Genomic DNA, 20,784 nt, shown 5'->3' on the forward strand with positions numbered 1-20,784 from the left:
CGGTCGTCATAAGTCCTGTGGTCGTGTCGCTGCAGAAAAGTAAGACGTTATATGCTAGGTTCCCACTATCACGATGCGCGCTACGGTTGGAATCGTGGTTTTAATGGTGGAGTAATTGTGGTGATCCCATCAGGTCTTATCATATATTGAGGTCAGTCGTAGCATTCGTGTTGATCGTATCGAAACGTATCCGAACGCATCAGCATGCACCTGATCGTGGACTCAAAGGGACAATCTTGTAACGTACTGCACGACAGTGGGAACCTAGCATTAAACTACATTTCATTTTATTTGACAACACAGCACGACCATACTCGTAAAATAACAACCAAAAACATTTAAAGTGCACTTAATTTATTTTTAAAGAGGAAAGGAACCGTGAACTCCCTCTTTCTTCATCTTGAAATTACGTAATAGTGGGTTACTTCAGTTAACAAAGCACCTTACTGTAAACCGTTCTTTGATTCGGTTGACTGACCAGGTGACATAAATAGTCTTTCATTGTTGGTATGTGAACAGGTATTATTAAACTCAAATGTAAACTATAGGTTTTTTGGAATTATATTTCATTGATTATATGTACAAATGTTAGCGGAGGCGAAGCGAGCCGTAATTATTGTGGAGTAATGGTAATTACATGTGACGTACCTGTGAAATATATATAGGACAAAAATACAGCCAAAAATAGGTCACACTGTTTCGGGACCTGACATAAACAAGTGGCTTGTAATCTTTTAGGCATATCAGGGATTATATAGCAGACGTGACATTGGTAAGTTCAATATTTTCGTATATATGTTTATGAAATAAGAATATAAAACTTATGGGCAATAAATATTAAAGAGTTTGAAAGGAAAACGATTATATTTTGAGCCGTGAGATGTTTTAGCTTCCATGATGTAGGACCTGTGTTTTATCAATATGACTCCTTTGTTATTCTTTTTTGAAATATACAATTTTACGACCCCCTGAGTTCGATCGAAGAATTGTAATGCATTATAAATAAGCCGTATGCTAGTTTCTGCATATGTGACATGGTTTGGTGTTTAATTAATTTTGAATGAGAAGCGTTTTGTTTACATATAGGCAAGAACATGTTTTATCATGGATATTAAAGTTTGACATTTAATCATAGTTTGATTCTATAAAGAAAATACTACTTTGGTAATGTGAACTTAGTAGAAAGTATCATGAATTTTAAAAACTAGTAATAAAAACACCCCACACCAACAATATAGTTTTCGTTCAAGTTTATCTTCTGGAAGGTGATCAAACGGCGACTGCTCTGCGTTACGTAGGTTTAATATTTTGAAGGATTATTTCTCGGAACCTTCAATAGTCACGAGTGTCGTCTGTCGGTTAATTGATCAATAGTCCGGCGGTTCATTTGCAGGAATGATCCATTGTCCAGTGGTTCATTGACTGGAAGGTTCCACTGTCTGACGGTTAATTGACAAGAAAGTGTAGTAGTTATTGAGCTGAACTATCAAGTTGTCTGTACAATTTATCGATAATCTGTAATTATTATGTGAGAACAGGGGTGTATTATTTCTGTGCATAATCTTATTGTGTTTATATAATCACGACGTGTTTGTAGAAAACGGGATTGTAATCGTGTCACGTTTGGACATTGACAACTGTGTTGCCTTTAGTTTGTTAGTATATAATCTTGTCATGTTAAGCAATGGCTAGACTTTGTAGGAATTTGAATAGGGATTAGAGAACTTTAAAATTTATTCTATAGGCCAATTTCGAGAATGGAACATTCAGATCACAGTCACTCGAAATTGTAAAACAAATTTGAATCTATTTATTGGATAAGCAATACCCTGATACGTAAATAAAGTGTTATTGCCGAATAAGTTGAGTTATTAACTGACCCTTTTAAACAATTCTTATATAAAAATCCATAGAAAACATCTACATGTAATGTGTCTTATCCGTATTTGTACTTGGATGTTATTTATTTTTAATCTTTGTAGAAAAGGTCTATTTCAAGATGGGCTTCATTAATGGACTTAATGAAAATGTATAGGTCTCTCGAATTTATGGGATGGAGGTTAACAAAGGCATTCAAGAGAAATAAATATCCATTAATTTGCTTGCTTTAATGGGTTTCTACCTCCGTTCCACATGATTGGCAGTCTTTGTGGCAGGTTTATTTTTCAGGCTACCACCAAGGTCACGATAGCCGTTACGTATCACATGTTTGTCCAAATATAGAATCGTCTACTGTTATGAAATGACAAATTAAAATATTTGATACCCTGTAGATCCATGAATACAAAGTTGCAAGTCATCAAGGGACAGTTACATGAAATGCGTGTGAAAAATTAGATGATCGCCCGAAAATACTTTTTTGCCCGACGTCGGTGTGGGGGTGTGTGTGTGTGTGTGTTGGTACGACTATGCTCTAAGGGACAAGATACCTCTGCAAGCCCACCAAATCTTCATTGGTGACAATATGTAAAGCATTATACAAAAACCCAATTAAACCGGTTTTTTTTCTAACACAGAGCAACAGAAAACGTCTCTAGCGAATTCGCTAGTGTATGTGGAGTTTTGTGATTTAGACAGGCCACTTTCAAAATAAACTAATTTGTTATTAAAGCGAGAATTTCAAATTTTCTAAGAAAGTCAAAACATAATTATTTCTGTCTTTTGCTCAATAGGTTATCAAATCACTATTATACGATCATGGGCATTATTTCCCACCCTTAAAAATCTATGACACAGGAAATAACAACACAATTACCTCCCCTGTTTTGCTATTGACAACATGGGGAAGCCATTTTCCAACGTTGGAATTTGAAGTTAAAATGATATTTTTGCCAATTTCTCAGCTGGCAATAGCGAATTATAGGATTAATAGGATTATTCTTTAACAAGGTAGGACTGTTTATGGATACCATCTATTTTAAGGCTTTATTTCAATACATTTTAAAAATATAACTTGCAAGTATGTATGACATACTTTAAAGTTTCATCTGAATTATTATTTCTCATTATTTAATTCCACGCTTCACTGGGTTCGGGTCATTTTATCTACATCCTGCCTTATACTGGGGGTTATATAATAAAGTGTTTTTCCGTGGTCCCTATTTTTAGAAAGTAGATTGAGTTAAATGTATTTATCAAAATCAAACACTATAAAAGCCACCGTTTAAGTTTTAAAGTGGCATTTTACGCTTTTGTTGTTTTTGGTCGGTTGGTTAAAAAAGTAATTTTCGATTGGACAAGATTTTAGATAAACAGTTACATTTTGCATGTTGAAATCACGGGCGCCTATTACATTCATGTTCGTAAGCGAGACTATCAAATGCCGGGAAAAATAACTAGTATTATATTAATACTTAGCCATAGTTTAATCTTATTTTTGAAAGAGATTATCCATGTTACAGGCACCTGTGCGTTAAAATAGATTGTATGCACAATTTGTCTTTAAATGGATTTAAATATCCGCGAGATTAAGAAAAGTACCGATAAAATGGACAATCTTGGCCAAGACTCGATTGCCAAGTACAAATTAATGTTAATGAACCATCTACGCTATATCTGCAAAGAGTCGTAACTTCGCTCAGAATAAAGACATTTTCAATATATTCATTTTTCATTATCTTTTTATGAACTATTATAGCAAGAACGACCACCTTTTATCTGAATCTTACATAATGCATCTTTAACGTCCTACTTTTCTGCACCAACCGGAATACTGAAGAAAGACTTTACACTTAGTGATGGTTATTTCGAATATATTTTGATGGTGAGATTGATAATATAAAACAAAATTTGATATCGCATATTATATTTAAATTACACCAACTGCATACTAGTACATAAAGAATGATATGCTCATACATCAATAGAGAGAGGGTAAATAGGATTTACTATGTATTTTGGCAGCCCTATACATAACGCATCATAACCGATCTGGAAGTCCTTATTTGAAATGTATTCTTTTTTGTGTGTAAATATGATTTACTATGGACGTCCTTATTTGAAATGTATTTTTATTTGTGTGTATAGTATGTTTTTTTTTTATCTAACGTAATAAACATTGGAATTCCTTGCGTACTATTAACATCTCGGTCATCCTTAAATATTATACACCTTAAAATTAACACTCTTCAAGTTTTAGGAACCCACGTTATACTCTTTCAATCAGTTAAAGATGCATTAAGTCTTTTGCCTCGCTTCAAATCTTTTATAAATTATAATTAAGACATTAAGTCACATGACAAGCCTAAAATCACCTCTTTAGACAATCGGATGACCGAGATTTAAAACTTTAACGATAAAATGGATGATCGAGACATAGTCACGGTTGTCCAGTACCGTTGATGCGATAATAAACGATCTATGCTACATCTTCAAACAGTCATAACTTCGACCAGAATGAAGTAATTTGAATGAAATGTTCAATATATTCATTTTTCAATATATAATCATTTTTCAATATATATTCATTTTTCAATATATTCATTCCTTTTTCAATATATATTCCCTTTTCAATATATTATATGCTTATTCATTTTTTTTAATATATATTCATTTTTCAATATATATTCATTTTTCAATATATATATAATTTTTTTTAACTACTATAGCAAGATCGACCAGCTCTTATATAATGCATCTTTAAACAATATGAATTATTTTATTTGATCTAAATTTCCCCAAAAATACCTGATACCAACCCTCTCTTATATATAGTTGTAAAATTTCCGATAGCTAAAAATAGTTATACATTGTATAGAACATTATGTAGTGTACACATTTCGTGCAAAAAAGGGTTAGTTTATTGTGCTTTATGAATGTTTGCTGACAACATTCTAAACATTTTCATAAAAACTCTTCTCATTTTTGGGGTCACATTAATATGTAGAGGGATACTTCTTATAACGTCATGATTATTGAAGAAGAGAATCAATTTTCTATAGCTAAAATGTAAGCAAATTTGTTTTAATTATTTTATCTTATATTGTGTAATTTTGGTACCATTTTAGCTGTTAATGTTATTCTGTGAGTACATTTTCTTTTTACATGATATGGTCTTATATTTCAAACATAGTATAAATCAACTGAATCTTTCTCTGATCTATGGTAGTTTAACGTTTTTTGCCTGCTAGGCTTGAGTCAGAAAAACTAAGTACAATATCTTCTTACATCCCCTCCATACATCCGACGCTATAACCCTGCACATCTGTTTGGTAATCCAAAACAAATAGGGGACCACGGTGGCTCACGGAGTAAGACGTTGGCTCGCTAATCCGGAGTTCCAATTTGCCCCATAGCACACTTTATTGCGTATGTCGGTCTTCATTAGTTAAGTCGGGGCAGAACCATTCCAAAACAAATCAGTTTTACACCCCAACTTGACTGACAGACGCAAGTCTTTAAAGGACAATTTTACATATATATAATGTTATAAAGCTAATTAAACACATTCCAAGTTTAACACTGATTTTCCGAAAATCGGAAGTGACACAAATAAAGGAAAACAGATATTGTTAATGACTGAAATAGAGAGCAGTTACAGCCACACCGACGGTTTTCAGCTATTGATAATTCCTGGAAGACAAAGGGTTGTTATATCGAGAGGATATCAGTTCAAACCCCAACTATTTATTAAAAGAGTCGATGGTCACAAAATCAGAAAAAAGCGACGAAAGCAGAAAAAAATGAGTGTTATAGTTTATTTCTGTAGATAAATACAGTCATATATTATTATAATTTATTTTAAAGACTGGCTCTTGTTTCGGTCATATGGAAGTAATTATGTTAAATTGCTTTCAAGTTCTCACTAACTATTTCCAATGGAATGATTTGGAAGTTAATGAAACATTGAAACGTTATATAATTGAGTCGAGCTCCCCAGTTATCATAACGATTTAATAAAGGATTTTTTTTTCATATAAACGCACACCTATGGTGGCTTATCCTCCCATTGTCTACGATATCACCCTTGGTAGAAGTAGTAAAACCCCAGGAATGAACGAACGAGTATATATCCTTATCATTCAACCTAAATAAAACGAAATGAAAATAAAAAACAAAGTCAAAATCAAAAGTGAAACAGAATCAAAAGTAAAAGCAAAAGTAAAATCAAAAGCAAAAATAATATCAAAAGTAAAAGTTAAACATACATTATGCAATTTAAGAGCTAAATCTGCCTATTGCAGGTCATTCTTTAGGCCTAAAATGTTATCTAAATTATTAAGTAGACATTAATTAACTTATCCAGACCATAACCAACTCTCGATGTCATCGCTAGCCTGCGATATATATTTACTGGATTTGAATCCGATTTGCTGCTCAATACTCATTGATGATTTAATCCAAAAATGGACAAATCGAGACTATTTTTTTTATCGTACCGACTAGGCTAGGTTTAAAAGCTAAAATATGGGTTCAGAGTGGATCAATTTGATTGAAATTTTCAGCGAATTCCCTTAACATTATCTCCCATAATGCCCCTTTAAATCTAGTAAAGTAAAAATTAAATCAAAAGTAAACGTTAAATCAAAAGTAAACGTTAAATCAAAAGTAAAATCCAAATGTAAATTAAAAAAAAAGCAAACCCAAATGAAAACTAAAATCATTTTTATACGTAATTTGATGTGTAAAACAAAAGTAAAAGTGAAACGCAAAATAAAACAATTTTAGTCCGCCAAAATAAATGAAGTGAAATGTCTGGTTTATTCCGCTAACGGGCGAGCCCTCGCCCTTAATTGGTCAGTTCTTGGTTTTTGAATCATCGGGCGAGTCAAAGCGATCGGAAACTACGGCTAGATCGATTTCCTATGACCACCTCACCCGACTGTGGGTTAGGTCTAGGGTTAATTTTGTTAACTTCCTGAATGAGAACGATAGGCCACCATACACATCCAATTATACTGCCATTTTACATAAAAATGATGGAAAATAATGACTTTATGTTTCATATTTTACAAATTTTATGTATTAAGAGCCTATTTGGGAAACTGAACAAAATATGTCTATTATGGTATGATTGTCTTGATGATTTTAAATGTGTAGGCCTACACTCGATTTGATTTGAATTGTTTTATGACACAGCCAGTGATTTCTAACACGTCGGTTTGTTAATCTGGTATGAGACCCAAATTATGAATATTACGATAATGATAAAGATAGGTTGCCAGGCAACGACACATACACCCACAGCAGCTAAATTGTCCGAGGGGTAAATAAGTGTTGTCGCATATTTAATCTTTTGTAGGTAATTGTGAGAATTTAGAAGACAATTGCATACAGATCAGATTATAATTTCGTCCTTTGAGGCTTTTACAAGGGGCTACAAACTACAACAACATTGTTGAAATTCAATAGACTTCTTCATTTCACTAACTCAAATGATGCATATAAATTTCATACAGATTGGCTGATAAGTTTTGTCGTTAGAGCATTCACAGGGTTCAACAAAGTGAAATAAGGCCAATAATTCTAGAAGCAATTGATGGAAATTGCTGAAATTCAATAGACTCTTCGTTTTACTAATTCATATATTAATTTCATACAGATCGGATGATAACTCTTGTCATTAGAGCATTTACAAGATTAATCATTTATAGATCGTTCACAGGGCTCGACAAAACACCCTCACCAGGATATAATTATTTCATAGCACTGTACACATAACCATGGACGTGAAAATAACTATTATGTTAACCATGAGACGATAAAGCCCACTCCATTGTTAAATATGCGCGTACGAACAGGGGGGTGGGGGTGCTAAATTCTATTCTAAATACTAGTCATTGGAAAAGAATCCCCAATGTACAGTTTTCTACTGTCGTGTGGTATTTGTAAATATATGTGCATTACAAAATAAATACCTGTTCTATAGTACTGTATTCAAGTCTTCATGTGGTGCGCCATTTGATATTGGTTTGAAATTTGACCTAAAAGAAAATAAATAGGGGTCATATTCGTTTCTATCAAACACGGCGTCACCAATTATTTCCGACCACCATCAATTAGTTAAAGATACATTAAGGGAGATTAGATAACGAGTTTTCAGTTCTCACTATAATAGTTAAAAACTAGATAATGTAAAGGCAATTTGCTGAAAATTTCAGTCAAACTGATCCACCATGAACCGAGAAATAAGCGATCGAAAGTTCTGCATAGCCTCGGTCATCATTACTAAAGTCGGTACGACAAAAATCATAGCCTCGATTATCTATTTAATCGTTAAATCGAGAAGGAAAGTTATGCAGCAAATCGCATCATAATCCAACAATTATCGCAGGATAGTGCTGACATCGAGAGTTGATTATGTTCTGGATACGTTAATTAATGTCTAATTAATAGTTTATATAACATTTCAGGCCTAAAGAAAGACCTGCAAATAGGCAGATTTAGCTCTTGCATAATGCATGTTTAATAACGGAATACAATGGACTCTATTTTTTAATGGCAAATCTCAGAAAAACAAAATGCGTATACGTAGATTAATCATGTCTATTCTGTCAAAATCAAGTTTTTATTTAATGTGCTAGAGGAAACATTAACTCTTCATTAATGTGTCGAGAAATATACTAACACCTTATTACTGGCAACTGCTGCAGCAGAGGCAACCCAGAACACAGATTGCAAAAACGTGTCGCATTATGACTTGGGTCTAACAAATTGTACATTTTTCTTCTGAATAAAAAATATGCCCGTTCTATAGCTCTTTTTAACAAAATCAAATAATATGTCAAAATGTATCTATGTGCATTTAGAAGGCTTAATTAAGCTAATTTTATATTAGTCTGCTATTTCTGTGACTTACAGGTACTTTCATAAAAGGGTAGAGTAGATGTACCATAGCCAACCCAAACACTGAATTAGTTGCGAGTTTGCTTGCAACCTTGCAACTCCAAAAGCATTGCAATTGCACTTCTTTTGTCTCAAACTTCCAGTCAATACCGTCATACCGATAATGCTCGCCACTGGAAATCGGGATGCCTTTGGTGGAATCGTAGGCTATATGCAAAATTGTACATTGAAAAAAAAACAACCTTTGTTAATTCCTAATTTGAATTCTTTTATAATGGTGGCATCTTTTCGCCGGATGAAAATAAAATATACATTTATTTTTTTAGAGCTTACATTAATCAAATGTGTATAACTGTCATGACTGACCTACCAAAGATGTCTAGGGAATACAGGCACGCTCATGCGTAAATTAAGTAAATACAGTAAAGTATATTGTATTTTTTGTTTTTTGTATGTAAAAACAAACTACTTAGTTAATAACGACAAGTGTTGCCATAGGGTATCTCCACTGACAGTAACTTTAACAGGACAGCTGACAGTAGGCTAGTAGAATGACATGTCACCTTAATATGAACTAACCCTTGACCTACCACCCAAATTGCATGGCCTACGGCAGTCCATCGCTCTACCAACAGAGTCTATCATGAAACCTAACGGTCACTATGGGGAACAGGCAGACGGCTTACTGATTGTCGACTTCTTAATTCATTTACCTTTAAGACACCCGGCTTTATAGGGAATTGGTCTAACCGTTTTCGTATCACCCTAATATATAGACCTTACGATTTATATCCGCCCAACTCCGCATATTTCTTATGTAAAGTCATCTGTCATCATCTATTTTTTAATGTTAGCATTTGTTGCGACATTCAAACATGATACACATATAGACATGACTTTTTATTCAAAACCTTTTTCAAGCACATGAGTAAGAGATATTACCAGTATATCTTGTATATCTATGTGTTTAGCATGCTAGGTGATGCATGGTAATATGTTATTTACTAGACAACTGGTTGTTATAATAAATCGTCGGGTGGCACAGAAAAAAAACCCAGGACACTATTTAAAGTAGAATACCTACATATTATTCACATATCACATGTCATACCATGCAGATGTTTATCAACTTCACCCCATTTTGCTCGTCCATTGCTGCAATGGTGTTAACATAGTACGAGTTTTATAAAAGAATATCAAATTATCTTTGGCCGGACTAAGAAGTAAACTGAGGTGAGTGTGGTGTGTCCGGCAAAAGATAATTTGAACTTTCGTTTTTAAAACTCGTACTATGTTCACACTGTTTGAACTATGGACCGACAATTTGGAATAGGGTTGTCAAACATCTATATTGTACAACATGTAAAACGGTAATGATACAGATACAAGACTTTTTAAAATTATTCCACAGTGTAGGGCCTACTCGTTTTTTTCTGGGCCACCCGATAATTAAATGTATGGGTATGGGACCCATCTTTAAGGCTACCACGCACCCACTGCAATGTATGTCTGATATAGACTAGTGGATACAGTACAGTTACGTTAATCATTTTTTTATAAACAAGATTTTATTCAGTAGATATCTATATAGACCGGATTTGGGAACATGATAAGCCTATGTGTAACCCCTATCACCACATACATATTCAAACTATATACATTTTATAAGTATAGAACTAGATGATATAAACACATTTTCATAAATATTTTTAAGGACGAAATTTATTGAGAATTCAGCGCGCCAGGAAGTATAGATGTTATTTTTTGTTGTGGTAAAATACAGCACTGAGTAACGTACAATCGTAGAATGAAACCGATTCTCCCCAAAAATAATATTATACAATAAGTCTATAGTATTTCATAGTGTTGAAGATGCATTATTTAAGATTTAGATAAAGAACTAATCGTTCTGACTAAATAGTTCCAAAATAGATAATTCAAAATTTAATTTAAATTACTTTATTCTGAGCGATGTTATCACTGTTTGAAGTTTTGACATAGATTGTTTATTATCACAGCAACGTTAACCAAGACTTGTTCTCGCTTCTCCATTTTTAAATTAAATCATTATTTGGCGACCATATTTCAATCCGTTTGCATCTGCCCCACCGGATGCTCTAGAAAGTTGATTAAAAACTTGTCACGTGAATAAATGCTGTATAATAATTTATATAACAATGGAGGTCAAAATAACAGGCAGATTTAGGTCTTACATAAGAATAAGATTTGCTTTTATGAACAAAATTAGTCTATTTTTAGTTATTTTCTAATAGCAATATTGTTCCACTGTAGAATCTTAGCATATTAACAAAAATTTCAATTGATTTAAAGTTCCCGAGTTTTAAGTTGCTTAAAAGAGTGAATTCCATAATGTTTTCTTTATTTTTACGAGGATTAAAACAATGCCGGAGTATAGTGGAATGTTCTAAGAGAGCACACAGATTATATGATGGCGCAAGATATTTATATAATTTTATGCAATATTTTTTTTTTAACGTCAGCGTCTTTCCGAGAATAGAACAAAATCTCTTCACTTACTAAGAGTAAGACATGAATAATACCTCTAACCGACCCACTTAAGTTTTATGTTCGTTTACTCATTTAATTTTTACCCGGTTCATACGTAATGTCGGTTGAACTGTGTTGGTTGAGTAGTTATACTCAGTGTTTTTTTTTGTGTATTTCTTTTGTCAGAGATTATGGCACTGGCTCAGTAACCTAGGGGCATTGGGTTTAACCTTTCTGTTGACCTAGTAATGATTTTCCCCCTGCCATTGAAGCGGAACGGGGGGTTGGACAGGGCAAAAAACGTCTAGTCGTTCGGATGGATAAAGAATGCAGAAACGACGCTGTGCCGGGAAAATGTCCTTCATAGCACTCTACATGGCGTTTCACTATATCATTTACCCTATTACAAATAACAGAGAATTTATTATATTTCCGTGTGGAAGACCAACGGAGATGCGCATTAGGGCCGGGGAGGTGCCATTTATTATCATATACACTGTTGGCCATTTTTGTTTCAGAATTATGTGGCTATATACAGTAACCTTATTTATAATCCTACCTGCATGTACATATGGAACATACAGTGTGGATGATGCTCATGTATGTTATACATTTATAAGGTAAGAGACAAAGATTATTAGTATTGCCAGGAGTCAAAATTCAATGGACAAATTCTGAAAAATTGAGTGAGAGCGTAAATCGATCTGATTATACACACCAAAATCACCCCATATTGGAAAGTGGTACTATGTGTAAAAAGGTAGGCATCCTGTCTCGGAATAGAGCACAAGTGCCAAGTCCGATTATGGTAAAACGACACTTACAACAATAGGTACACACGTTATGTGTTACATTTACCACCATTTGCCACTGCTCAATAATTGCATGTAAGATTCAAGTATCGGGGCAAATTATATGCAGTGCCGGACTGGTGTGCCCAAGGCCCACCTGTCAGGTCATTGACCAAGGCCCATACAAGTACGCGCCGAAGGCCGGTCTTGAGCGTGCCAAAGGCGCGCTAGCGTCTGAGGGGGGGTCTGGGGGGATTCTCCCACCCACCCCACCGCTCCCCCGTAAAATTTTGAAAATTGACAACCGCAAACGCATTTTCCAAGGGTTTCAGATGAAAATAATGCAAATTATAATATACATACAGTACACGTATTTGACAGTTCTGTTGACGCACAGAATATAAGTTTTCGCGAAAAACTCAAAACTGGCAAATTTTTGGCGATTATTTCGGCGATAATGACTTATGAAGAACTAAGTAGAGGTTAAAAGATGAATTACACGGTTCTCGGTAGTACACTTCTTTTTTTGTGTTGTTTGTCAGTCATTTTTTTCCTATCTTTTCTTTCTCCTGTCCTGTCCTTCCTTCTGTCTTTTCTTTCCTACCCTCTCCTTTCTTTCTCTTTTCTTTTTTCTTTCTCTTTTTTCTTTTTTTCTTTTTTCTTTATAGGCTTAGGCCCACAGGTGGACAGGTGGGCCCAGTCCGGCACTGATTATATGTGTTGAGTTCGAAACTTCAAGGTAAATCTATTACATTAAAAATTCCATATTAACGTTATATATTTTAGTAAAACAGTAAGTAAACAGATTACTGTCGAGATACCAGATAAACAATGTACACATTACTGGTGTTGGCAAAGTATAAGATGTGAAAGATGTTAGTAAGTATAACACATTTTTTATATTTCTTTTAATTTCTAACGAAAGTTCAACCAATTTCTACATCTTCCTAGGTTTCTGTAAGTCCACCCAGCTCACACTCTCGATTCATAATTCATTCACGGAGATTGACTACAGAAAATATTCTAAAGAATTATTATGCCACTGTTGTGTAGCTGGGTCATAGTGTCAATCTGTCTTTCCAAACCATCTTTTTGGACATTTTGTCGAAAGTATGTGCTTTGTTTTATAACCTTGAAGTATAGGTGAGGGTCTAGGAAAATAAGGTATTACTTACGAGTGGAAAAAAAATGAGGATGAACATCTCTCTTTATTTCAAACTATAAATGGTCCCAATCCCTAAATTATTCATGGTAAAGGCTAATTCAATACACAATTGAGTGTTTCTTTTCGTTATTTCATACACCAAACGCTCAAGTTGGTTACTTTAGCTTTTAACCACCGATAAGTTTTTAATAATTTATCTGTATTAAAAAATGTATCTTTTAACGTTATCGAGTTGTATCACAAACGAATTGCGGGAAGATGTTTTCAGAAAAGGGCAGGAGCACGGTCCGGGCAACCCATTTCCCACAGTTGAAACACCACTGTCTTTGGTATTTTCAATAGGTCCTCAAAATTATTTCCAAGGAAGAACTTTCTTTAGTGATGCTTTGACTCTCATCCGAAAATATGCTTAGGTCGGCCTAATTAATTTCCGTATAAACGTTTTCTTTCTTGGTATTTTTCCCGATTAAATTCAGCAAGATCACACCCTTTTTACAATAATCCCAATCCAAATATTCAAATCAGATATGAATCCTTTGTGAAAGATTAATGTGCTTGTAATTAAGGTAAAAATCAAAATTATAAAGAAATATAAAATAAAATGACTGACCAAATTGTGTATATATATCTATATCACATTCTATTCATATTTCAGTACAACATATAGAAAATCGTATAGACAAATATTTGTACAACAGTTTGATAAAGTAGCAGAATGCTGTTCAGGTTATGCAAATGTTTCAAACAAATGTATTCGTAAGTTGAAATTTATTTTCAAAACAATTTTAAAGAGCAATTGTTAACTGTTAACCTTTTGTTTAAAAACATTTATCTCTTTAAATCTGTATACCTGTCATATGTCTGTGCTAAGAGCTTGATAGGATCCGGTATTACGTTTGCTGATTTCCCTTGAAGCTGATGACAAATGAACAAATAGACGACCGCCTTCGTATAGAGCTTGTCAAATAGCCTTTCAGTCACATCTTGTATTCATAAAAGTATTATTAGTATGGATACATAATAGGGGGTTAGAATCCATCAATGATTCTTTGACTAATTTAATGCACTTTAAAATCGCAATACATGTATTTCTTTTTATTTAAAAAAATAGCTGTTTGTGATCCAGCCTGCAGTCATGGTTCATGCGTCTCACCCAATATATGTCACTGTCAGGCCGGATGGCGAGGCCCTGCTTGTACATCCAGTAAGTTATTGTATATGACTTTTTACAGATTAAAGCATTAACTAAAATATATCACTCAAATAGTTTTTCTAAAAAGAATAAAATATTTCGACCAAATTTTTTGAACTCGGAACTGGGACCAAAGCGCTACTCAAGAACCGACATGAAACTTGGCATGCTTGTTCCTTGGACATTTGGGCATGATAATTCCAAGATGTCTACGATGAGGTCAGGCTTGGTACCTGGTTCACAGTTCGTCCGTACCTCTTATATTTATTATACCTGTATGAATGTGTTTTTTCTTTCTTTTACAACTGGTCCTGAAAATTCTACATACACATTTAGCAAAGATACAGTTTCTGTAAATAACACCATAAATATAAGGCATTGGTATATGGCCATGATATGTGGTGCCTTGTAGTCTTGGGTTTCAAAGGTGTTAAAGCAAGTATGATCATGAAAACATAAGATGGAGTACAACGCTTCAAAACAGGCCCGTGCAGATATAAGATGTACATAAGCGAAACTGGTGAAAAATTTGATATGTAATCAATGACAAACTATTGTTTCATTTGGCTATAACAAATGTCGTGTACGATATCGTGTAGGTCTACTCTTTCAAGAACATCAGATACCACGCCACTGTCTTGTTTTTATTATTTATGGCGTTCATAATAATGAAATTATCGGATTGTCTCTTATATAAAACAGGATACCACTATTAATTTGGGATGTTTACTTTCGTTGGTTTCTGAATTGCTTTATATTGTAAAAACGGTAAATGGAATGATAATTGATATAATATATCGTTTTATTATAGATTGTTAGAAATGTACATTATCATTATTATATTACAGACTGTAAGAAGGGTACGTGGGGTGAGAATTGCAAAGAATTATGTGATTGTACTGGAAAAGGTGTATGTGATATAACATCAGGTTATTGTGTATGTGCTCCAGGTATTTATACTTCTATTTTGTATTTAAACATAACAAATTATTCACAGATTACACAGTCTCCGAATGTAGCGTTTTTATTAGTCTCGGTCACCCAGAACCCCATAGTCTTCAACGTACTGAGTGTCTGAGAACGTTGTCAATATTTGACGAAAAGTTCCATTGCCCATGCGTAACCGGGAGTTTGTTTTTTTATGTGGTTGATTATCCAGTATCTTTGGTCAAGTCAAATAAGAGTTGCACCCCTTCCCGCAATAAATCCCGTAATTCTTGAATTATTATAAACAAAAATGAATCGTAGCGACGAATTAGTATTAATTAAAATGGATTTTCTGATGCTTAAATTAATTTTATGGGCGTCGACATCTTTTTTTTAGGACTAGTTACCTCCCTTAGACTTTGTTTATGTTAATGTAAAAGACCGGATAATCTAGTCAATGGCCTATTATTCTCAAATGTTGACACCGCATCCAGACTAATATTCGGAGAATATTTTTCTGGATAATAGAGACTACGTTTTTATCACTTTAAAAGATATTAAAAAGGAGCCTGCGAGTACGGTAGGTTTGGGTGCCCATAAGAAGTTTTTGGTCTCGCGTAATTTTACGGCAGTCTTTTAATCATGGACTTAGATCATTTTTGATGAATTGGTAAGATTCTCACACGCTGAACAATATGTGCGCATAAGCTAGAAACATCAGAATATAGCCTACTCCAGAAAGCATCATTTACCTCGAAGGGGGTGGGGGGCTCACAGGCCCAGTCAGACTCACGGGCTTCTGCTGAAATTCCTGTGCTCTAATATGAAATACCAAAATGGGTACCAAGTAGGTCGTACACTCCGAATTTCTAGCAAAGCTTTAGTTTAAATGGTCATTTGGTTCGATTGAATTATAAGCATAGAGGTTAGATTTTCCAGTAGGGCCATCGACGCAACCTGGAAATACCCGTACTGAACTTGGGAAGGTTACCTATAAATTCCTTACTTCTAATTTCAGTCTTTTATGTATCAATGAATGTATTGCAACTATATTCAATATTCTATATTTCTAGGTTATACCGGTGAAAGATGCCAAACAGTATGTCCGACTGGTACATATGGCCGAAACTGTCAATATCATTGCGCATGTCACAATGGTGCCACCTGTGATCACGTGAACGGCGCGTGCCATTGTCCTTCAGGATATACAGGACCGTTGTAAGTATAGTCTGTGTAACATTTTAGTCGCCTGAAAATGTATAGCGTGAATTTTAATTAAAGAAATTTGCTCTGTATTCAATCAACATTCAATAGACCAAGAAAAAATATTAAAACAAACAAGACCCTCTAAAATAAATACATTTAAGTTATTATTGTTTGCTTTCTGATACACATCACATTTCTTTTGGCGTCTATGAATTTGTTTTTCTTAAAGATGTGAACAATCATGTCCACCAAATACACATGGCAGTGGGTGCTCCCAAGATTGTAGATGTCAAAATGGCGCGTCTTGTGATAGTATTACGGGACAGTGTTACTGTACTGAAGGCTGGACTGTAAGTGTTAACTTTAACATTAAAAAGTTGTAAGGGGATACCTCCGCTAATTTTCTTTAAATTTATACGTTACTAATACTTTTTTTTACACATTTGATTATCGTTGGGAATTTCAACAAGTATTGTGCATACTGCAGGGTATTCTTAATCTTTAAGGGAAAATCTGATACTACCTGTCCATCTGTAACTTAAATTCCCACGTAGCCATGTATTCAAGTTAGTTCTGATACCGATGCTGCGATGCATGCAATTGCTCAAATCATGTTACAGATCAGATTGTCGTTTTGCTAAGTTAATTTGCAAAATAATTTTTGTATTTGCAAGCAGAAAATAAAACTGGTGACGTGAACCCGGTTCTATTTTCAAATCCAATACTACCACTGTCTGTCACTGTAAATGACTTTGCCAGTTTCGATTGTTTTTGTTGTGTTCTTTAAACCTTTGTTGCATCTGCTGCAGAGTACATGGCGGCAAGCTATATGAGAAAGTGTATATCCTGCCTAGTGGGTGAAATTCTTCATTACTTACAGCAGACTGAAGTCATGATTTAGACCTTGATTTTAGAAACCGAAGCAAAATGGTATAAAATAACAAAGTTACCAATCCCCCAGTTTAAAGGAGCTAAATCGCTAATATTTGGGACCTAGAAATTGACACAAATGGGTCGCAACGCATATAATGATATAATATGAATGTATATAAACTGATTTACATTCAATCGTTTCCGTTTTTTCTCTAATTCAAATCGGTTATGTTCGGCGAAATATGCTGGTTATTCCAGTCTACACCGATAGTATTTATTGGGCATGCTCTCCAGATATGACATGACTTGTGGAATATGTCTAGCCTTGTTCTTCGAGTCCCTTGTTACAAATGGTACTGAATCGCATTCTGGTACACGATTTGTATACCAATGGTAAAATGTTTTTCTTAAATATTGGATATCAGAAGGTCACAACGTCAATGTTGATTTGAATTGACATTAATTCGAAAACTTTGAATGATATTGAGTTAGAGACTTAGGTACTTTAAATATAAAAGTGCAAAACAAATTTCTTAACTTTTGTAACACTCATGTATACAGACTCAGTGAGTACAGTGCTGGCTCGGCTAATCAGGTAGTAACGGGTTCGACCCCGTTGATGTCAGAGAAAGTTCCATAGGTTTTCACGGTTTGCCCCCCCCCCTTCTCAGTGATGTGGGAGGGGGGGGGGTCTAGCAAGGAACAGCGCCTAGTCGTTCTGCTTGAACGAAGAACCGAGGTCCTGTGTACACATGGGTGTGCCCAATAAAGAAATCTTGACAGTTGGAATTCAAAAAAAGCGTAGGCTCTAGCAAAATGTCCCTCATAGTGCTCTGCTTGAGCCCGGGTGGAGCAGAACAGTTTGAAGTTAAACCCCACTTCATTTCATTTAATTCCATTTAAATTGTTTGTATATTGCAGGGTAAGATATGTAATGTACCATGTGGTAAAGGATATTACGGTCAAGATTGTAAAGTAAGATGCCCATGCAGTAATAATATTGATAGCTGTGATAGGTTTAATGGAACTTGCGATTGTTCAGCAGGTTATAACGGAACAAGGTGAATATAATATTGAGTCTTATATAATTCTATACTGGCCGTGTATTAATAAATGAGTATTAGGTCTATTAGGATACAATTGTTTTATTCCACTTATGATGTACAATGTGTACAGGGTTATTATTACAGTTGTGATATACAATGTGTACAGGTTTATCATGGTAAAAATTGTTTATTCCAGCTGTGATATACAATGTGTACATTGTTATTATGTTAAAAATGTTGTATTCCAGTGATATACAATGTGTACAGGGTCATTATGGTAAAATAGTTTTATTCCAGTTGTGATATACAATGTGTACAGGGTTATTATTGTAAAATTGTTTTATTCCAGCTGCGATATACAGTGTATGCAAGGTTATTATGGTAAAAATTGTAGAAGTAAATGTGATTGTGGTAGTAATGCTAATTGTTTACCAGAAAATGGTCAATGTTTATGTCCTACCGGTTATAATGGTGACAAATGTCAAATTAGAAGTAAGTTATACATACTACCTCCAAATGTTATGTGACACATAACTGTTTAATATACCATGTGATAAAGTACCAGTTGGAGATATTTAATGACTTTAAGAGATATTGAAAGATGAATTATTTATTAAAAACGGCATTATAGTTTTTCTTCTTTGAGCGACATTTAGCAATTGACGCAAGTAATAAACACAAAAACATAGTATGGAACACAATTGCTGTTTTCATTAAAGCAACATTTCGTTGAGGGTTATCTCAATGATAATAAATAATATGTAATATACAAAGGTTTATTAGTTCTTACTCTTGTTTGAATATAAACCTTCTGTATATTATATTCATCATCATTTTCTTGATAACATTGAGATAGTAATAGTAATTTTGTTCCAAGTTATGTTTTTGTGGTTATAACATAATATTAGTGTTAAAGACTTTTTTCAAGAATTTTCAAAGATGGAACCGTTTGTCAGTAGCAAAGCAAAATGAGGACCTATTCTTATTAGGTTTTAGTCGAGTAGACTGGCTTAGCCAGTGAAACGGATAAGGAAAGTGTTTTACGGAAGAGAACAAAAACTGGGGTCAACTGTGTACACATTGGTGTGCATGTCCGCTGTCCTGACAAATTCTTCTACCACCCATTGCTCAGGTACCAATAAAAAGACAAATGACCCTTAGTTTGCTGAGATATTGTGTTGACGAGACATTAAACCACATTCCACTTTATTATTAATTTTAGTTTGTTCAAGAGAACGATATGGTGCAGGCTGCAACTATTTGTGTGACTGTATATGGTCTAACACCGATTCATGTCATGGTGGAACGGGCGAATGTTTGTGTAAAGACGGGTGGAATGGTAGATCATGTGACAAAGAATGTCCCGTACCGTATTATGGTCCAAAATGTTCAAAGATCTGTGATTGTACTGGTGCGACATGTGATCACGTGACAGGGGTCTGTAAATGTCCACCGGGCACAAAGGGAGTTAAGTAAGTAATACTTCGTATTTGTTCTCCAGTGAATTTGTCTTTACGCATATTGAAAGTAAACACTATCTTCAATTATTGGGTTTTTTTTGTTTCTACAGTATATCCGAGTATACCCAATTATTTTTTTTAAATGAATTCTGATCGGTTCAGTAGTTGTCGATAAGGATAGGTTTTTATAATATCGTATCCCACTATTAGTCTGCCCCATTTCCAATATAAATCGGTCTTGGTTTACTGCAGATCAATTTCATCAATAAGATTTCAGTATTTACAACAGTTCGAATCGGCATTATTTTCCATAACCTTATCTAGTAATTAAACTAGATACACTAGGAAATAGGCAATAACGATGGTACCAATTTTAAACTTACCCCACCAATCCCAAGAAAAAAAGATTTTCAGGTGGATCGACCATATTTTAAGGGACTAAGTAACCATAAACACGGGTGATATTGTTTTTGGTCTTTTTTTTATCGATAATTGGGCTATCCGAAGATTTTCATTTCATTAATCAAAATGTCTTTCGTTTATCTAGATGTGAAATTACATGTCCACCTGGATCGTTTGGTTTAGGATGTTTACAACAATGTCAGTGTAAGAATTTTGCCAACTGTGATGTTATTAGTGGATTTTGCACTTGCCGGCCAGGTAAGTCCATTGAGGCGCGGAGGACACTGGATTTTATATCATCATCATCACCATCATCAATATATGAATATAAACCGAGTTAATAAAAACCTTTATTTTCTTGGTGTTATCCTTTATAGAATTTAAGGATTGACCAACACAAGCTATAAAAATGATTACTTTACTTACTTTC

At 34.3% G+C, this 20,784-nt stretch overlaps 1 protein-coding gene across 3 annotated transcripts in view; it reads left to right on the forward strand.

The window, feature by feature from the left end:
* The first annotated feature begins 537 nt into the window (after positions 1-537).
* The window catches only part of LOC126814924 (multiple epidermal growth factor-like domains protein 10), a 29,516-nt gene continuing 9,269 nt past the window's right edge, over positions 538-20,784 (forward strand). For 2 of the 3 annotated variants that reach the window (XM_050540372.2, XM_050540374.2), the window contains exons 1-12: positions 4,847-4,947; positions 11,811-11,912; positions 12,870-12,962; positions 13,904-14,004; positions 14,360-14,452; positions 15,289-15,390; positions 16,441-16,585; positions 16,803-16,923; positions 18,368-18,507; positions 18,842-18,984; positions 19,715-19,964; positions 20,500-20,612. In XM_050540372.2, coding sequence (XP_050396329.1) covers positions 4,907-4,947; positions 11,811-11,912; positions 12,870-12,962; positions 13,904-14,004; positions 14,360-14,452; positions 15,289-15,390; positions 16,441-16,585; positions 16,803-16,923; positions 18,368-18,507; positions 18,842-18,984; positions 19,715-19,964; positions 20,500-20,612 — 1,444 coding nt within the window. In that variant the 5' untranslated portion in view covers positions 4,847-4,906. Of the gene's footprint in view, positions 773-4,846; positions 4,948-11,810; positions 11,913-12,869; positions 12,963-13,903; positions 14,005-14,359; positions 14,453-15,288; positions 15,391-16,440; positions 16,586-16,802; positions 16,924-18,367; positions 18,508-18,841; positions 18,985-19,714; positions 19,965-20,499; positions 20,613-20,784 lie in introns of those variants that run through there. The other variant, XM_050540373.2, reaches the window with a different exon arrangement.

This window comes from Patella vulgata, chromosome 3 (assembly GCF_932274485.2).
Source record: "Patella vulgata chromosome 3, xgPatVulg1.2, whole genome shotgun sequence".
NCBI lineage: Eukaryota > Metazoa > Mollusca > Gastropoda > Patellidae > Patella > Patella vulgata.